Source organism: Alosa alosa, chromosome 13 (assembly GCF_017589495.1).
Source record: "Alosa alosa isolate M-15738 ecotype Scorff River chromosome 13, AALO_Geno_1.1, whole genome shotgun sequence".
Classification (NCBI taxonomy): domain Eukaryota; kingdom Metazoa; phylum Chordata; class Actinopteri; order Clupeiformes; family Clupeidae; genus Alosa; species Alosa alosa.
In genome coordinates, this window is record NC_063201.1 from 28,185,049 (window position 1) to 28,201,851 (window position 16,803).

At 48.4% G+C, this 16,803-nt stretch overlaps 1 protein-coding gene across 1 annotated transcript in view; it reads right to left on the reverse strand.

Moving 5' to 3' along the window:
- The window catches only part of LOC125306527 (vacuolar protein sorting-associated protein 13B-like), a 341,904-nt gene that overhangs the window by 229,927 nt on the left and 95,174 nt on the right, over positions 1–16,803 (reverse strand). The window contains 2 exon segments of the mRNA XM_048261942.1: positions 13,514–13,693; positions 15,029–15,163. Of these exon segments, the coding sequence (XP_048117899.1) occupies positions 13,514–13,693; positions 15,029–15,163 (315 nt within the window).

Sequence of the window (16,803 nt, forward strand, 5' to 3'; positions counted from 1 at the left end):
TGATGACATCCGTCTGCATGCCTCTCTCGTTCTACACCTCCGCCTCTATCCATCTCTCTCTGTCTGTCTGTCTGTCTGTCTGTCCGGGTGCCCGTCTGAGTGTGGGTGGCACAGACTGACTCACGCGGCTGAGTGAGGCAGCGCTGGCACAGGACTGGGGACGGGGCCTGGTGGTGTGGGGGCGTGGGGGCTAGGCTGGGTTCTGGCCCTAATTAAGGCATCTGTGCGCTGGCAGGGCTGTGGGGGGGGGAGGGCTGAGGGCCTAAATCACTACCTGCTGGTACGCATCCAGGTGCACAGCCAGACCACTTCTACTGATGCTACTGGCTTCCACACAGACAGAACAAAGCTCCCTCTGAAGAGCAGATAACCATGCTACCTAGAGGCTACTACTGCACTATATCCATGTACCAAACACACACCCTTGAAATAGTACACTACAAAGTACTACAACCAAACTGTACTAAATAAAGCATAACAGCATAGGAAGAATGTAGAGCTCTGTATTAAATGGCAGGTCCTGGCATCTCTTCAAGCCATTACAAGGACTCACCAGATCCAAACCTAGCCTCCATAACGGTCATCTAATCCCTGTAGAAAGTGGCCATGCCACTCACATTGACGAGGATATTTAATATGTGCGAGCGAACAGTGAGGAAACCCAATGACAGCGTCCCACTGGCACCTCTCCACCCCTCGCACGTTCTGGGTCAGGAGTAAAAATACACAGACAAGACCGCTCTTTGTTATGATTAGCTCATACACACAGGAAAACATACACACCGAGAAAATAGAGAGAGAGAGAGAGAGAGAGAGAGAGAGAGAGAGAGAGAATATATATGAGGAGTGTGGTAGGAATGCAGGGAGCGATGAATGGCGCTTAGAGAAACACGCTGACGCGATGGAAGGCTGACGTAAGTCGCGGGCTGGCCAGCAGGTGGGAAAAAAAGCGAGAGCGGGAGTGAAGGGCGAAAGAAGAGCGTGAAATCACGGAGCGGGCGAGCGCCAAGTCCGCCGTTTGCGTCTGCGGGTGGATGTTAGCCGCCGTCAGTCAAAGCAGGGGCTTCGCCGAGGTCAGCACGATGACGGGCTGTACGGCACGTCATGCATCCGACAGCGACTGCCTCGCTCGTCCATTAACATCAGAGCCTCCACTCAGGGTATGGAGGCCTGAGGCCTGTGTGAGTCCAAAAGCTGCTTCAGCCAGGGCTGAAAAAAAGTGCTTTCCCTCCACTTGGACGCTTTCTAATATGCTTTGTAATGTGAACCAAAAAAGCAGGGAGATGATCAAGCCCCTGAGGGCAGCGTCTGTGCACTTTGTCTTGGAGCGGCTTGCAGTGCATGACAAAGCCTCCCCCCAGCACCAGTGGAACTATGGCCCCTGAGTGCACAATTTGGGAGAGGAGCCCATTCATTTCTCCTGAGCGCACCAGACATCCATCACTGTTTAATCATACACAGTGCACAGGCGCTCTTAAATATCAGCCCATGCAGCCAAACGCTCCCACTCCCACACGGAGCGAGTAAATGTTTATCAGTTTGACCGGTGGAATGATGGCCGAGCGATGCGCAGGCCAAGGACACCCGCCGCATTCGCAAGAGTGGGAGGAGAGCCTGGAGCCACTCGTGCAGAAACACCTACTGAAGAGGACCGGCTTTGCATTTTGTGTTTGTTTCGTTCAATTTTCTACTCAAACACACTTCCCGTACACACTGCCGGGAGACGCCACGGCAACTGATCGGCCTATAAATACTTTTAATACTTTCAGCATTCCTCCTGTGCATGTGACGATGTGCCAGACTGTTTTGTCAGAGACACACAGGCCCGAAGGCGGTCTCGCAAGACATAAGAAAGGAAATCTTGTCTGCTGCTAATGTATCGCAGAGACTCTCCCAGGCAAAGGCCCTGTTGACGACTCCAAATCACTAAAAAGAGGAGGCAGCCGAGGGGTGGGGGGGTGGGTGGGGTTGTAGTTTCAACAGAGCCGTCTTCAAATGAGCAGTGACAGGCCGGAGAGCGACGTGGAGTTAAAGAAACGAGAAGGTCGAGCGACGTGCGGGAGAAAGACGACACAGGAAGCCCCGTCTCTGACTAATCACGAGCGCTCCGTGACTCGCACGGAAGCACAGTAGCCACGGCGACGACTACGTGCGAGACAGCGTCGAGGGGGCCCACATGCTTCCAATATCTCCGAGCTGCAAAAGCCGAGCTCGCGCTCCTCAATCCCTGATCTGATAGTGTTTGTGATTTGATTTAATGTCAGGGGAAGGGGAGGGGTGGATTAAGCTGCCAATCACTCTGGCAAGCTTCCCCTTCCCGTTGGTTTGCTGGTGACTGTCTCTGTGGTTGAGAGGCAGAGACAGTAAAGTGTGTCTGGAACTGGGACTCATAAGATGAGTGATGCTCCACGTGGTGAAAATGAGTAGGTGGTGGTAACAGAGGGAAGGGGGGGAGAGGGGGGTGGCTGGAGGGGGTGGACGTTGCAAGGGAGGACAAATTCCCAGTCCAGGAGCTTGTATGTGTTCCTCTGGAGAGTAAATGTGTTTAGACAGCAAAAGAGACCTCAGCTCTGTCAATCTGTTACTGACACAAATGGGAATGGTTTAGGAGAAGAGTAGAGAGATGAGGCTCTCCAAACTGTGCTGAGGGCTCACCAGGAGCAGCCAGCTGCAGAGAAGGCCCACAGCACCATTAGCATTCGTCTGGCAAACAGCTTACAGCACAAGGGGCTACCACAATATCTTTTAATGTTTAGAAGTAAATGAAGAACACCGTTAGACATTTCCCTCTGGGCCGTTTGGCACATTATCCATTTTCCCGCTCTTTTCCTTCTCTCTTTCTCTCTCCTCCGTTCTCTACCTCCCTCTCCCTTCTCCTCCCTTTCTGTCCTTCCCCCTCGGACTGCAGAATTCCACGGTGGTGCGGTGTCACATTCCATCTCAGTGAATCGAAAGCCCCTCCGGTTCCTACTGGCTGATTCTATTAATTACGGGCTTTTTAACTTCAGCTGGAGCTGTGAGAAATCTCTCCTCCTCTCTCCTGTCCCACTGACGCGGCGTAATTAGATTAATTAATTACAGCTTAAGCGGCTGTTCCGAGATTAATGTCCCACCAGTGTCAAAGGATTTCCACAAAACACTTTCTTTTCTGTCCACCCTCGAGCTTCCACCCATCGATCCGCTGCATATAAAATCCCAGCCCAACCCTGGCTTTTTTGTGGGGACGTATCAGGCGCAAATGACTTTTAATCTCTTACACTCTTTGATGGGAGTGTTGGGTGGGGGGGGATTAAGGTCCGCACGTCGCAGAGTGGGGAGCGGCCGTCCGGGGGCCCGCCTCAGAGAACTCTGGGAAAGTGGGTTGCTGATAGCGGGAGGGAAAGCTAATGAGCTCCCCCTCTCTCCCACACTCATCTCATGTTTTGATGTCTTCGTTCACCCAGGGAGACACCAATTTGTTCCGCTACCGGCTCAGAACACTACCTGCTGCGCTGGCCCGGGCGCATCTTAACTCGGGTTCTCACCGCTGATGAATCAGTAACTGGGTGCGGTAAGGAGAGCCTGGAGGGGAGGCCGTGGGGGCTTGACCAGGGATGGAACAGAAGTAATGAAACCTAGGGGTAATGAGGAAGATCATAAAGCAGTACACGGAAGGGGCATTCCAGGGACATTCCACTCCACTTTTCCTAAAGCTTTCTGCCTGACCTAATGTACTTCAGCCAGAGAAAAAAAACACCATAAAATGTGCTGTGCCATTCCTATTCATGAACCATCCGCACAAAAAAAGTCCTTAAAATGTACTTAAACTCGACTTAAAATCATTTAAAAAGCCATTCTCATTCAGTTGCACAGTGATGAGTATAATGTCTGTGTAATCACACATTTGAGTCACGTTTGTCTCTATTTCTTAGTGCAAATATAATTTATAACCTGTTTATTACTTCCCTGCCTAGAGCTCTGTGAACTAGCTGAAGCACCCGCTGGAATGGTTTACCTCGTTAATAAACAATCCTGTGTGATTAATGGCTTCCCTTCACCTCACTTCATAACCTAGTTTCTCCAGCGGGGTAGAACACATCAAGATGCCGACAAAGTGAGAGAGAAAAAGAGAGAGGGAGAGGGAGAGGGAGAGAGAGAGGGAGAGAGAGAGAGAGGGAGAGAGAGAGAGAGGGGGAGAGAGAGAGAGGGAGAGAGAGACAGATGAGTGGCGTGAAACAGGGCAGCGTGGTGACTGGTGGCGTTCTCAGTGGATGTCCGCTCTAATGCTCGGCAATAAAAGTGATTAAGCTCAGTGATTAAGCCATCCAAGGGAGCCAATTGTTTTGATTGTGTTATGGCATTTGATCTGACTGTCTGGAATGTGGCAACCTTTGATCCAAGGACAACATTCAATTAGATAAGGTTAACAAAATTGACCTCTTTTAGCTACTTAGCCCGCTTTGGATAAAGTGTAAACAGTCTTTAAGCTACATGGAAGGCCTGGATTACCAAGGTACACTTCAGTGACCAAGTTAGCATGGATGTTCCCAAGAACCAATGCAGGACTTAAAAGTGAATAAAAGTGAGAGACACCGACAGAAAGAGAGAGGGAGGGAGAGAGAGAGGGAGGGAGAGATAGAAAGAAAGAAATGAAACACAGCTTTCAATGCCCCCTCGCCTTCCACTTTAAAAGATTCCAGAGCTGCGAGGGCTCTTCTCTGCCGCCGCAGCAGCAGCGTGGCTAAAAAAGAGAAATAGCAGAACCAGCTGGCGAGGAGCTGGACCGGGCGGGTGGGATAACGTAATGCCTCTCACAAAGGACTTTCATTTATAATTACTCACTCTAATGACCCTGCAGGCAGGGAGCACTTGAAAAACTCCGCTGGACCTCTCGAGTGGACCCGTGGAAAGGCATTCGGCACAAGTGTCTCCTCTGACAAACACTGAAAATGAATTGCACCTTGGTGGAAAATGAATCCCGGTGCCCTGGGAATTGCATTACGCCCAGTAGCTGACAAGCAAGATCAAAATTTTCCAGCTGCGCGGTAGCCAAAGGGTATGGCCCCCTTTACAATGAGAGAGGGAGAGAAGAAGGACTTCATTTTCCCATGATTTTAACAGGCCAGTGGAAGACTGAGGTGTGTGTGTGTGTGTGTGTGTGTGTGTGTGTGTGTGTAGGGGGTTGCCTGAAACTAAGAGAGAGATGACCACACTTGGCATAGCTTATTCATCACTGAGTGATGGCTCCATAGCACAAACACAACCTCTCTTCTCTCTTACTTACAGAACACACACACAAACATTAGACATTAAGAGATGAAGAACTGACTCCTGTATTATGTCTGTCTCTATGTCAGTTCTCAGTTTATTCACTGCAAACCAGAAGCACTTCAATGAACATTAACTCTAAATTATAGAATTAAAGAAACCTATTATTCTAAGGCACTATGCACCATTATCCGATAATTAATGCATCACGTCTTCCTCTATACTTCAATTGACACAGTCACTGGATGACTTGATAGGGGTTTGTGAATATGGTTGTCTAAACATCCACATTATAATTCTGCATGCACAGAGTCTCATGAGCAGGGGCAACCCAAGCCAAAGAAACTTCATCCTGTAACAGGTTTAATTGCTGCCAACAGAATGACGGAGTGGAGAGAGAAAAAAGAGAGCAACGGTTTCCACAGGCCAGCCGCAATTCTCTCAGGCACTGCTTTCCTCCCTCTCTCTCTCTCTCTCTCTCTCTCTCTCTCTCTCTCATCCCTTGTGATGAGAAGCGGCAGTGACCCAGAGTGACCCCTGTTCACACTCGCGGGCTTCCCGAGCGGGCCTGCTCCTGATAGCGACCGACATTTATCTCCACAGCGCTGTGAGCGTGACCACCTGCCCCTCCCCACAGCATGTCCACCCACACTGGGACCCGGGAGGTGAGATCAGCCTGGCTTCCCCACACACCCTGGCTGCTTTAAGCACTGTGAGAGTGTTTTAAGTAGTCCAACAAGTTCACACTTCGCCGACTAGAGTAATGGGCCGTCGTTTGGGCAGTGGGGATCAGGAGGCGCCCGCCTTTTTACCCCTTACGCTTCCCCCCCCTGCGCCGAATCAATTGCCCTGACGTGCTTAATGTTGCTCTACACGGACGATGGCATCTCGGGACGCGATGAGCCATTTCCTTCCATTTATTTCAATCAAGGACGGAGGGGAATATCACCGAGGGGAGGGCTCACTGGGAGAGTCTCTGTGCATATTTCCGATGAAGGAGTTGGTAATACTTTTAACAGAGGAGCTCCCTTCTGCAATGACTGAGGGAGGAAAAGTACTAATGAGTGCAACTGTAAACCAAGACTGTGGTGTAGACTTAAAGCCCTCATTGCATTACATTTCAAAATGGATCATTAGGACGCATACTTAGAATGCAATCTGTGAAGAAAGACAGAAATATGCAACTCAGCACGCAATTTAAGTAAACTGACCTTTACGGCAAAGCTCCTCCAATAGTAGCTGTATATACAAATGAGGCTTATTTAGCTTCAAATTCTAAGGAAGAGCGAAACACTCAGAGGTGAAAAGGTTTCCCTGTAACAGAGTGAGTGTTTACTCTCCAGCCCATGCTAACTCCCCCTAGCCCCTGAGGCTGGGTAAGCAGAGTGGGGCAAAGTGTAACCTACTTAAGAGCCACATGGCTACAGTATGGAGCTGACGAGAAGCCCAGAGTGGCCCCGCGAGGTCAGACGCACACGCCGATGTTTACATAGCTGCAGGAAGGGCCAACAGCGGTGGGTCTTTTGGGGCGAGAAGCAAACTGTCATGTTGGGAAATGGCGTGTCGCTCTCCATTACTTCCCTCCCGGTGAGCACGGCTTATTTGGAAAGCAGCGGCGGCTTGAGCCGAGCGCATCAAAACAGCAGCCAGGCCCAGACAACAGCCCTGCGGCGACGAGAGCCAGCAAAACGGGAATAAATGCTCTGCGCTTGTGGCTCTGGGTGATGAAGGTCCACAACAGGTTTAGGCAGGCACAGGTAACCAAGCCATGCCAGAAGGGTGCCTGAACAGGAAGTCAACAAAAGCCTAACAACGCTGAGGCTGATGGAATTGGCATGGGGCTGGATGCCCACCAGAATATCACTCCTGTACTTCATGTCTGTCAGAGACGGAGCTCGTGTTTACATGCAGCCGCCTCGGTGATGGAGCAGGAGCTGCCAGAGGCCTGCGAGATGTTCAGACAGGGAGTTCTGCCAGGGGAACCCCGAAACTCACGCCCAGTTGCATGGGTCCCTGCACACCCATATGGAGATCTGATTTCAGATGGAGGAGAGCAGACCAAAGGCTGACTGAGGGAAGGGGGGGGGGGGGGGGTTGAGGATCTTGAGTGGGATGGAGAGAGGTCTCAAGGGCACCAGCCGTCAGGGCCCTTGATCAAAGCCCAGCTTGGTCCCCAGTCCACCTGCTTCTATTACTCTGCTCTGCGTGTCGGTGGGGTGAGGTCTTGTTGGAGTCCACCTGGCTCGTGCTTCCATATGCACTCTCACTCACACTCTCACTCACTCACACACACACACACACACACACACACACACACACACAGATGAACATTCATATCCACATCCCATATTTCAACGCCCTCTCTCTCTCTCTCTATCTCAAAAAGACACACACTTCTCACTGACCCCAGCTCCTCTAAATGCATATGTAACTTAACTTGATACAAATTCTTACTTCATACAAGTTCATTCAGACTTTTTTTTTGCCACCACCGCCACAATATCCAAAAATACATTTAGATGTATATGAGGAACTCGAATACACTTTCTTTTTCTTTCAGTTACAAGTATCAACACATATATAAATGACAAAACAGGCATATATCCAAATATACACAGACCCACAGACACACACACGAGAATCCAGAACCACAAAGACTGGCGCACTTGCTACACTACAGCGACGCGTCATTCACGTTCAGGAAAAAAGCCGTTTCTTTTGTTTACGCAGATTAGCCGAAGATGGCTGAGGTCCTCTAATCCGTCCGTCACGCACGACTGCGTAAACGTGGTGTCAGACCTCACAAAGGGGCCTCCTGTTCTCCAGCACTCATCTCAAAATCATCCGCCACTCTCCAAAGGTGTCAGTTCAGGTGCATGACGTCTCTCCCAAAAGCTTTAATTAAACTGTCACGTCTGTAGGAAGTGCAAATAAGATGCCGCTCGCCAAAAAACACCCAGCCTCACTGCAGCTGCTGGGGTGGCGGACGCGTAAACACCAACCTTTGAAACATTCTGTTCCCGTCTGTCTAAAGTTCGGCCAATAATGTACGACGAAAAAAAAAGAGGAAAAAAAAAAGATTTCAAATCAATTAGGAGGATAAATATGTTTAGTATTACTGCACTCGGCAGTTCTTTACTTCCTTGTTGCTTTCATAATCCCTCTCAATATGTTTAAATTAAGATTAAAGATGACTTTGTTCCTGTATTCCCACAGCTTGCCGGGTATGGTAAAGAGATCAAAACTGCATGCTTTATATGGAACATCCTTAACATTTGCTCCACTCTCCGTGCGTTTGATTAAATGTAACATTTCGAAATCCCCCAGTTCTGGGAGAGGCATAAATCATTGTCTCGCAGCTGCTGGCGTGCCTGGGGAGAACACATGCGCTCTCTCTTTCTTTCTCTCACTCTCTCACTCTCTCTCTCCTTCTTTCGCTTTCTCTGTTCTTATGATCATAAAGCCCACCCCAGGACGCCCCCTCTCTACTCTACACCCCCCTCCCCCGCCCCCCTCCTCTGAGGACGGGGTGGGAGAACACCTGCATACTTGTAACCCAGTTGAGTTGAGTTCACATGAGGAGGGGTGGGGGAGGGGGGGTGGTCGCAGCACTACAACACACAGCACACCCCCATCCCCAAACCATACCCCCCCCCAACTTGAATTTCTGCACGTCCCTTTGCAAAGCAATCCCCCCACCTCCAATCCCCACGACAGAGAGCTGAAGTACTCTGGGGGGTGCTCTGACCACACAAGCCACTGTTCCCAAAGTAAGAGTGGGCTTGTGTGACAGCATCGGAGCTGGGAGCAGGACCCTGGGATTGTGGCCTTGACCTACAGTAAGCCACCGGGTTCAGCTGCAGTCACATGAGCATCTACTTTATCATCACCACCCACCCACACACTCAAATACACACACTGAAACCCACTCACACACACACACAAGAACAAAGACACTCTCTCCCTAAACTCCTGCCCGTGTTGACTGTTTGTTTTCCGTGACATATTGGTTCTCGTTACCCACTAAGCTGGAGAGTGCGCATGCGCAGGCGCACGCAGTCAAGTTTCAGACTAAAAACTATAAAAGAACTAAAGTATGTCCCTCCAAAAAATCTGCCAAAAAAAAAAAAAAAAAAAAAAAATAAATAAATAAATAAAGAAGAAATGTAATGGAATAAAAATGGCTGGTGGCAGACCCCTCTGGATCGGCCATAGCTATTAGGAGAACTGATGTGAGACCAACACGTTGTAACGCAAAGGGTTAAACACTGAGTATGAAATTATTATATACAGCCTAGGGTCTATAAAAGCCACACTCTTCAAAGCCACATTGCTTGGTTCTTTTTGTGATAAATCCCACGCCTTTAATTGTGTCTAATTTATTAGTATGTTCCAACCTCAGCCTCATTAAATGAAAACATATTGGTCTGAGTCTACGGGAGTATTTTGTGAGTGCCGAACTCCCATTTTCTAAGTAAATTGGAATTTTGTTTTAATTCGCTGGTAAACAATTAGATGCAAAACATATGTAGATGGCCAAATTCAAAGCCAACCCATCTTCGTTAGAGGACTTTGTGGGAGAGAGATTAAGACGTGTTTAAAAAAAAAAAGAAAGAACACGAGTGCAAAAAAATAAACTAGATTAGACTGGGAATAATGTAGTCGTTTCAAGGTGATTATAAACAGTAATAAGAATGTGGGCTGAGATTACGTCGACGAATTCGAGAGAAGAAAAAGAAGACAAAGAAATGTGCGGTCGGTCCGACGGCACGTCTGGCGCTGCTCGTTTAGACTCCATAACCAACAAGAGCCACGTCAGTTTCCCCAGCTTGTCAGAAACACTGGGAGACAATGCTATGCAGGAACGCGATCACAGGAGACTGCTTTCATTAATGTGCGTGACGGCATTTTCACATCAATAAACAATACTAGAAATATTCTTCGCTTCGGGGGAAAAAAAAATCGCCTTCTGGTGTACATTCTGTTGTCTAAGCCTTGGCAACGATATGCAAAGCCTAAAAGCACAAAAAGTTTTATTTCGAAACAAAAATGGCACATCTTGATAAAGCGGTCCGTTCACCGATTTTAGTGCTACAGATTTTTTATGCACAGCAGGGTGCTTAAGCTCTACTGCAATAGGGGAAGAAAAAAATCCTACTGAACTACATACCATGTTCACTGACTGACTCCCCTATTTTAACTTGTTTTAACGACTGCTCTCTTTTATAGGGTAAGATCAGGACTGAGACTCCAAGCAAGACAAATCCATCCCTTAAATGGCATTATACACAGAGGACCCGGGAGCTGTTTTAAAGATCGAAAATAAAGTCGAGAGAGAGAGAGAGAGATGGCTACGAGTCGCTGGGTAATGTCTCCAGTGTGTCTTTGGTGTCTGACAGCATTCAGCTCCCTCTTTCAATGGACGTCTAATGATCACATTCCTCGGGGATCAAAAAAAAGGACTCTATTCGCTAAATAGAATCAACAGTGCCACATGGGACAAATAAAAATTCATTTGATCTGCGAGCCAAGCGCTTCCATGATTTAAAAATGTCACCATCGCAAACGTTGAACTTTGAGTAAAGCCCAAGGGAGAAGAGTTCATGACCATATAATATTGAAATCCACGTTTCATGTCCACAGTGGAGAAAAAAAAAGGTCAAATTTATCATGCAGTGCAGGGAGTAGAGTGAGTATGCGAGACTGCAGAGCTGCTCTAATGGCTTTGGGAAGTACCTCCCAGACGACGCAAGGCCACTTTTCAAATGTATGAGCTGCGATGTGATTGGGACAAAAATACCCAGAGACTTCCAACATCGCTGCGGGGACTGAATGAGTACTGAAAAGACAAATCTCGATTCTAAGACGCATTGATTTGAGGTGTTATGTGACAAAGGGGGTTAACTGGTTGGCGAGCTCCCACATCACTCTCAGGTTAAACAGAAAAACAGACTAACACACATATATCCTCTCTGTGATCCCCCCACACACACCCACACACACACACACACACACACACACACACACACACACACACACAAAGAAAATGTGCTCCTACATGGTATGGAGGGGATCTTGTTACTTTACACTCTCCCCCCTGCATATTGACAGGTCTAATAGACATTAAAGGACGACTTGGCAGAAATACGGAGTGTGCTCACATGCACTCCACTCATGGGCTCGCATTCAATTTGCACCCCAAAATGGTGACAGGAGAAAGACAGAGAAAGAACAAAACCAAAGAACGTCAGACGAGAGGGAAAGAGATGTAGAAGAGAAAGAACATAAAAAAGAAAGAAAGAAAGAGAGAGAAAGAAAGAAAGTTTAACAACTTTGGGAACAAAAGAAGTTACAGAGGCAAGGAAGGAGTTAGTGAGGCGAGAGCCGAAAAGAAATAAGAAAAAGAAAAGCAAAAAAAGAGAAAAAAAGAGAGAAAGAATGTGGTAGTGTAGTGAAGGAGACAAAGAGAAAATGATGCAGTGAGAGAGATATAGAATAAGAAGAGAAAGAGAGAGAGACTGAGGGTGTTGGAGAAGGGAGCTGAGACACACATCTGCAGCAGATACAGCCAGGGCTTCTGGGAACCATCCCTATCCGCCTCTCGTCCGCTGTCTCCTGTTTTCTGTTCGGATCAGGTTTTAATATTCCAAAGTATGTAGCGCATTTATGAGGCATTGCTTTGCTGAAATAATATGCTTCCTAAATCATAGTAATGGTCCTCTATGCACTTAGCAGAATTTACTGTGATACCTCCAGAACAAAACAAAAAAAGTGCACCCCCATCTCCACGCACGCTGGAGTGGAAGGGTCCCATGTCACTGTATACGGCGCTCTGTTTAAAGTCTGCCAGTAAGGGGGAGGCCTGACGCAGGCCTTGGTAGCTGGATGACGGAGCGGAGCGGCGCTGCAGCAGACACAGACAGGCAGGATGATGTATCTGCGCCGGGGGCTTCCCTCCGGATCCCCCTGCTTCTAACTCTGCGACTCAGATGTTTCCCCTTTTATGCGTGGAGCCTGTAAATAAAGTGTCACATTCGGGTGATGGACTGCGCGCAGCCACGGTGGCGGGAGGAGAGAGGGAGCTGGAAGCTCAGAAGGGGTTTCCCACCGAGCAAATCCCCGCTTGTTTCATGTTGCTATCCCAGGATTCTCTCTGTGGGTCGCGGGGGAGAGAGAGAGAGAGAGAGAGAGAGAGAGAGAGAGAGAGAGAGAGAGAGATGGCTCGGCTCAACTCGGTCCGGCAAAGGGCTGCCGCGTCTGGCCGCTGACATGTTTAAGGCTTCCAGCACGCCGTGATTCAGAGCCGGGCCCTCGGCGCGTCTCAGCGGCCTGCATTTAAAGTGATGTACAGTCGGCGCTTCAGCACCAGGCCCTGGCCGTGGTTCTCTGGCTTACCGAGGTATTGTCTTTACGCCCGGCGCTCCTGGCTTCCCCAACGCGGCCTCCCTGTCTGCCTGGATGGTTAGCCCAGCTGATGTGGAGCCCTGGGGCGGCGTCAGAGCTCCACTGGGTCGCAGGTGAAGGTTTCCCGGGATGTAGGATTTTTGGGATTTTTTCGGGGATTTTGTTTTTCTTTTCTCCCTTTGCGTGTGTTTGTGCTTGTGTGCGAGACCGCAATAAATCTGTCTCAAACAGCTGCCTACACGCAGTGGGAATCTCCTGGTCAGGGAATCCAAGAGCGAGCGGCTGGAAAGTAGCAACGTTTGCCTCGCGACAGCATCCAAACAACGTCAAGTGTAACAGACACCGCTAGCATCTGCAGCCAGGGCTTGATGATTTGCATCCATTTTTGATAGTTTCTTGGTGCTCCTTCGCTTGTCGAATATGGGAAAAGCTCGTCTGGCATACGCGTCTAGCGGCACACAGGTGCCCAGGTGTGGGAACTAACAGAGGTGCCAGTCACCTTTGTCTGGTTGCCATCGAGAACATTTAATACCTCGGAGCCCAACCTGGAGCCCACCGCAGCAGACCTGGCCGGCTTATTCCCTGTCCCCAAACAGTGAGGGTGTGGGGTCAGAAGTTGACCAAGAGAACGCCAGAACACTAGTGTGTGATAGAGAAGGGGTGAGGGACAAGTGTGTGTGGGTGGGTGAGAAGGAGAGAAAGCGAGAGAGTGAGATAGAGTGAGAGAGAGAGAGAAAGAGTGTGTGTGTGTGTGTGTGTAACTCTGTTTGAGAGAGAATGTGTGTGGTGGGGAGAGAGAGATTGTGTGTGTGTGTGTGTGTGTGTGTGTGTGTGTGTGTGTGTGGACAGGGGGCCTCCTCACCTGAGTTGCGGCAGTCGTCGCCCTGCTGTGGCACCTGAATGGAGAAGGCAAGCAGGTCGGGGGCGAGCAGTGACTCTGGCTTCCGCAGCTCGTTCAGCCAGCGGCTCTGGTGGAGCTCCTTGGTGTCAGATGGGCCTTGGATCAGCGGAACCAAACGTTCCTTCTGGCCCTCCGCGGAACCTGAGTCCATATCATACATGAAGGCATTAGAGAAGCATATTACTGTGGTAAACAACTAAATAAATGAGCTCAGTTACAGACACAAGATAAAAATGACAATAAACTTAATTTATGATGTTCTCATTGGTATTATTTTATGATGCAATCAATAAACAAAGATATCTGTTTTACAATAGCCTATGAAATTACGATGTGTCCTGAACTTACTGTGTCTATAACTGTAATTCATTAGTAGGTATAAAATGTGTGCTTGCGTCACATGCGGGATTAGTCACTGAAATAAGTCTGAGATATGGCTGTGTCAGAGACCCTGGACGGGCGTTACTCTTGTTGGGAATTCGCTAGTTTCTGGGAGAGCGCTACGAACCTCTAAAAAGTTCACTATGATAGACACGCGCATTAGATCATTCAGGCCTAATAGAATGCAACAATATCAGAGACACGCATGGATAAATGTTCATTTCGCTGTGAACGCAGTCCAACATTTGCAGCCAAGTCTTGCATTTTTTACAGCTATTTAACATAGCCATACAGCTGCTCAAATATATCTTGGCAATTAACATCCCCTGTAGCTCAATGTGAACCTAGCGCCTTCAAAAGCCATGTGTAGGCTAGCTCATGCTCAATAAATCAGAGAGTAATCTCTCTATTATTAAATTCTAATTTAGACAGTAATTCCTGGCTAAATCTAATTTGTATGGGAGGAAACTGTGGGCTGAGGTGATTTCTGGCCAACAGTGTAGATTATGAGCGCGCAATAAATACACACACATGTGCAGTCAGCGTTACGGAGAACACACACACATGTACAGTACACTCTAATGGTTCATGGAAGAGAGAGAGAGAGAGAGAGCGAGAGAGAGAGAGAGAGAGAGAGAGAGTCAACGCAGGTCGCAGCCACAGGTTGGTGTAACGTGAAAGATGTGATCTAATGGAAAAGCAACATGCTGTAGAACGCCACACCTGTACCGCTCTCCCTGCAGAGCGAGAGACGAGACGCACACAAAATGCATGCTGCCTTTTTTCTCCCACCCACCCCCCTCTCTCTCTCTCTCTCTCTCTCTCTCTCTCTCTCTCTCTCTCTCTCTCTCTCTCTCTCTCTCTCTCTCTCTCTCTCTCTCTCTCTCTCTCTCTCTCTCTCTCTCTCTCTCTCTCTCTCTCTCGTCATTTTTCGCAGCCTGCTTCTTTTCTGATGCACATAAACTGCGCGGGAGCGTGGAAACGGAGTGTGTGTGTGTAAAGGGAGGCGAGGGCTAGCGTGGGCAGCGGCGGCGGCCGAGAGACATATTCTCCCCCCACGGGCCGTTAAGTTTAACGGGGCACAGCTGCACACACCTAGGGTCCTGGCGCACACTTTGACGGCCCCCACGGTGCCCGAGGCGCAGCGCAGCGTCGCCCGGCGGCACAGCTTCAGCTCCACGCTCTGCACGGAGGCCTCCAGCACCGGCGCGCCACTCCACGGCTTCACACCTAGAAAAGGGCGAGAGAACAGAGGAACGCCATTAGAGAACCCAGGGAGAACCGTGTTATGTGCTGCCTGAGGCAGGAGGAACACACTGGGGGGGGGGGGGGGGAGACAACAGTTATCACAGTAATCACTATGTACACACAGACTTGTAATGTGTGTGAGTCTGCTGTCGTGTGTGTGCGTTCACTACATTTCTCTTCTCAAGTTGTTGTCCATGAAATGGTCATCTTTTGTTTCCCCATCTGCTATTAAAACCTCTAAATATGTTCTTATTATGATGCACAAACACAGAGAGGAAGAATATTCAATCTGTTTCCTCTAGTATATATTGCTGCCACTGCTTCAGGATTAGGGCAGGCGCACGATATGTAGTCCCAGTTGCCTTGTAAGCTCTCCGGCCAAAGTGTCCTCCCCCACGGGCCAGCCCTCGTATCGCAGTTTACCAATAAACAGCAATAGTACTCAGAGGTTATTAGGACCCGTCCAGTTTTACTCCACAAACATATCATTGTCGCAGATGTTAGAGGTGGAGTCAGCTACCAAGAGCTTCCATTTACTGCACCAAACGTCTTTATTTTATGCATGTTGTGTCAAAGAAGCATGTGCTTTGCTGTGTTAGTCAACAATATCGAAAAAACTACCAGCAGAATTTTTATTTATTATCATTTATATTTCTTCCAACATAAACAATCAATGCATGCATAGCCTAGTGATGTCAGAAATGCTGCTGTGTAGGCTACTCTCATAAAACTGGATGGAGGTTGTAGACTAGCCTGTATCAGCAAAAAAAATAAAAATCACCAAAAACAACGTCAAAGCGCAAAAACTAGTGTAGCACAGGCCGAGGAAACCCCATTCATTAAAAAAATACAAAAAATACAATCACCAAAAACGATGACAAAGCGCAAATTCAGCCTTATGCAAGTTAGCTTTTTTGTTTGTGATTAAAATGATGAAAACTAGGCTTTTTGAATATTTGAGGCGGCTTTATAAATAGACACCGTTAGAGGAATAGACGGTCTCTGGGATGGACTTCTCTCCGCACTTGGTTATCTGCAACTAAATATTTCAGTAATCTGGCTGAGCATAAGGAAATCCAGAATCTTCCCTGAACAGAGGTGACCTGCCTGCCAACTGTTTTTACATGTGCAACATTACTATGACCCTGTTCATACTGCGGCCAGGATAAAAACTGGAAATACCACATTTAATACAGTGGGCCTGCCAGTCAATAAACAACCAAACAGACTGATTGAGTGATAGCCCAGAGACAGAACAAAGGGGCCTGAATTATTAGTTCCATCTGTCAGCGGCCTTATGAGGGCCGAGAACACACATTTCCTCTATGTCCTGTCTGTCTGTCTGACTAGCAGGCTGAACCCCCATCCTGTAGCAAGGCTTCCTGATGCACCTCGGTAGGAAGGTACGGTCTAGTCTGTTGGCGCAGGGAGAGGAAGTTTTATTTCAGCATGTTGTTTGACTGGATGCAGATGCAGACCACAAGATGTACAAGATGTCTGCGCAGAGGCAGGACAGACAGACAGACAGACAGGAGATTTATAAAGCCCTTGTTCCGAACTCATGACGGAGGATATAGGAAGATATAAAGCCAGCAGTACAGATGATTCACAATTTCATTCGA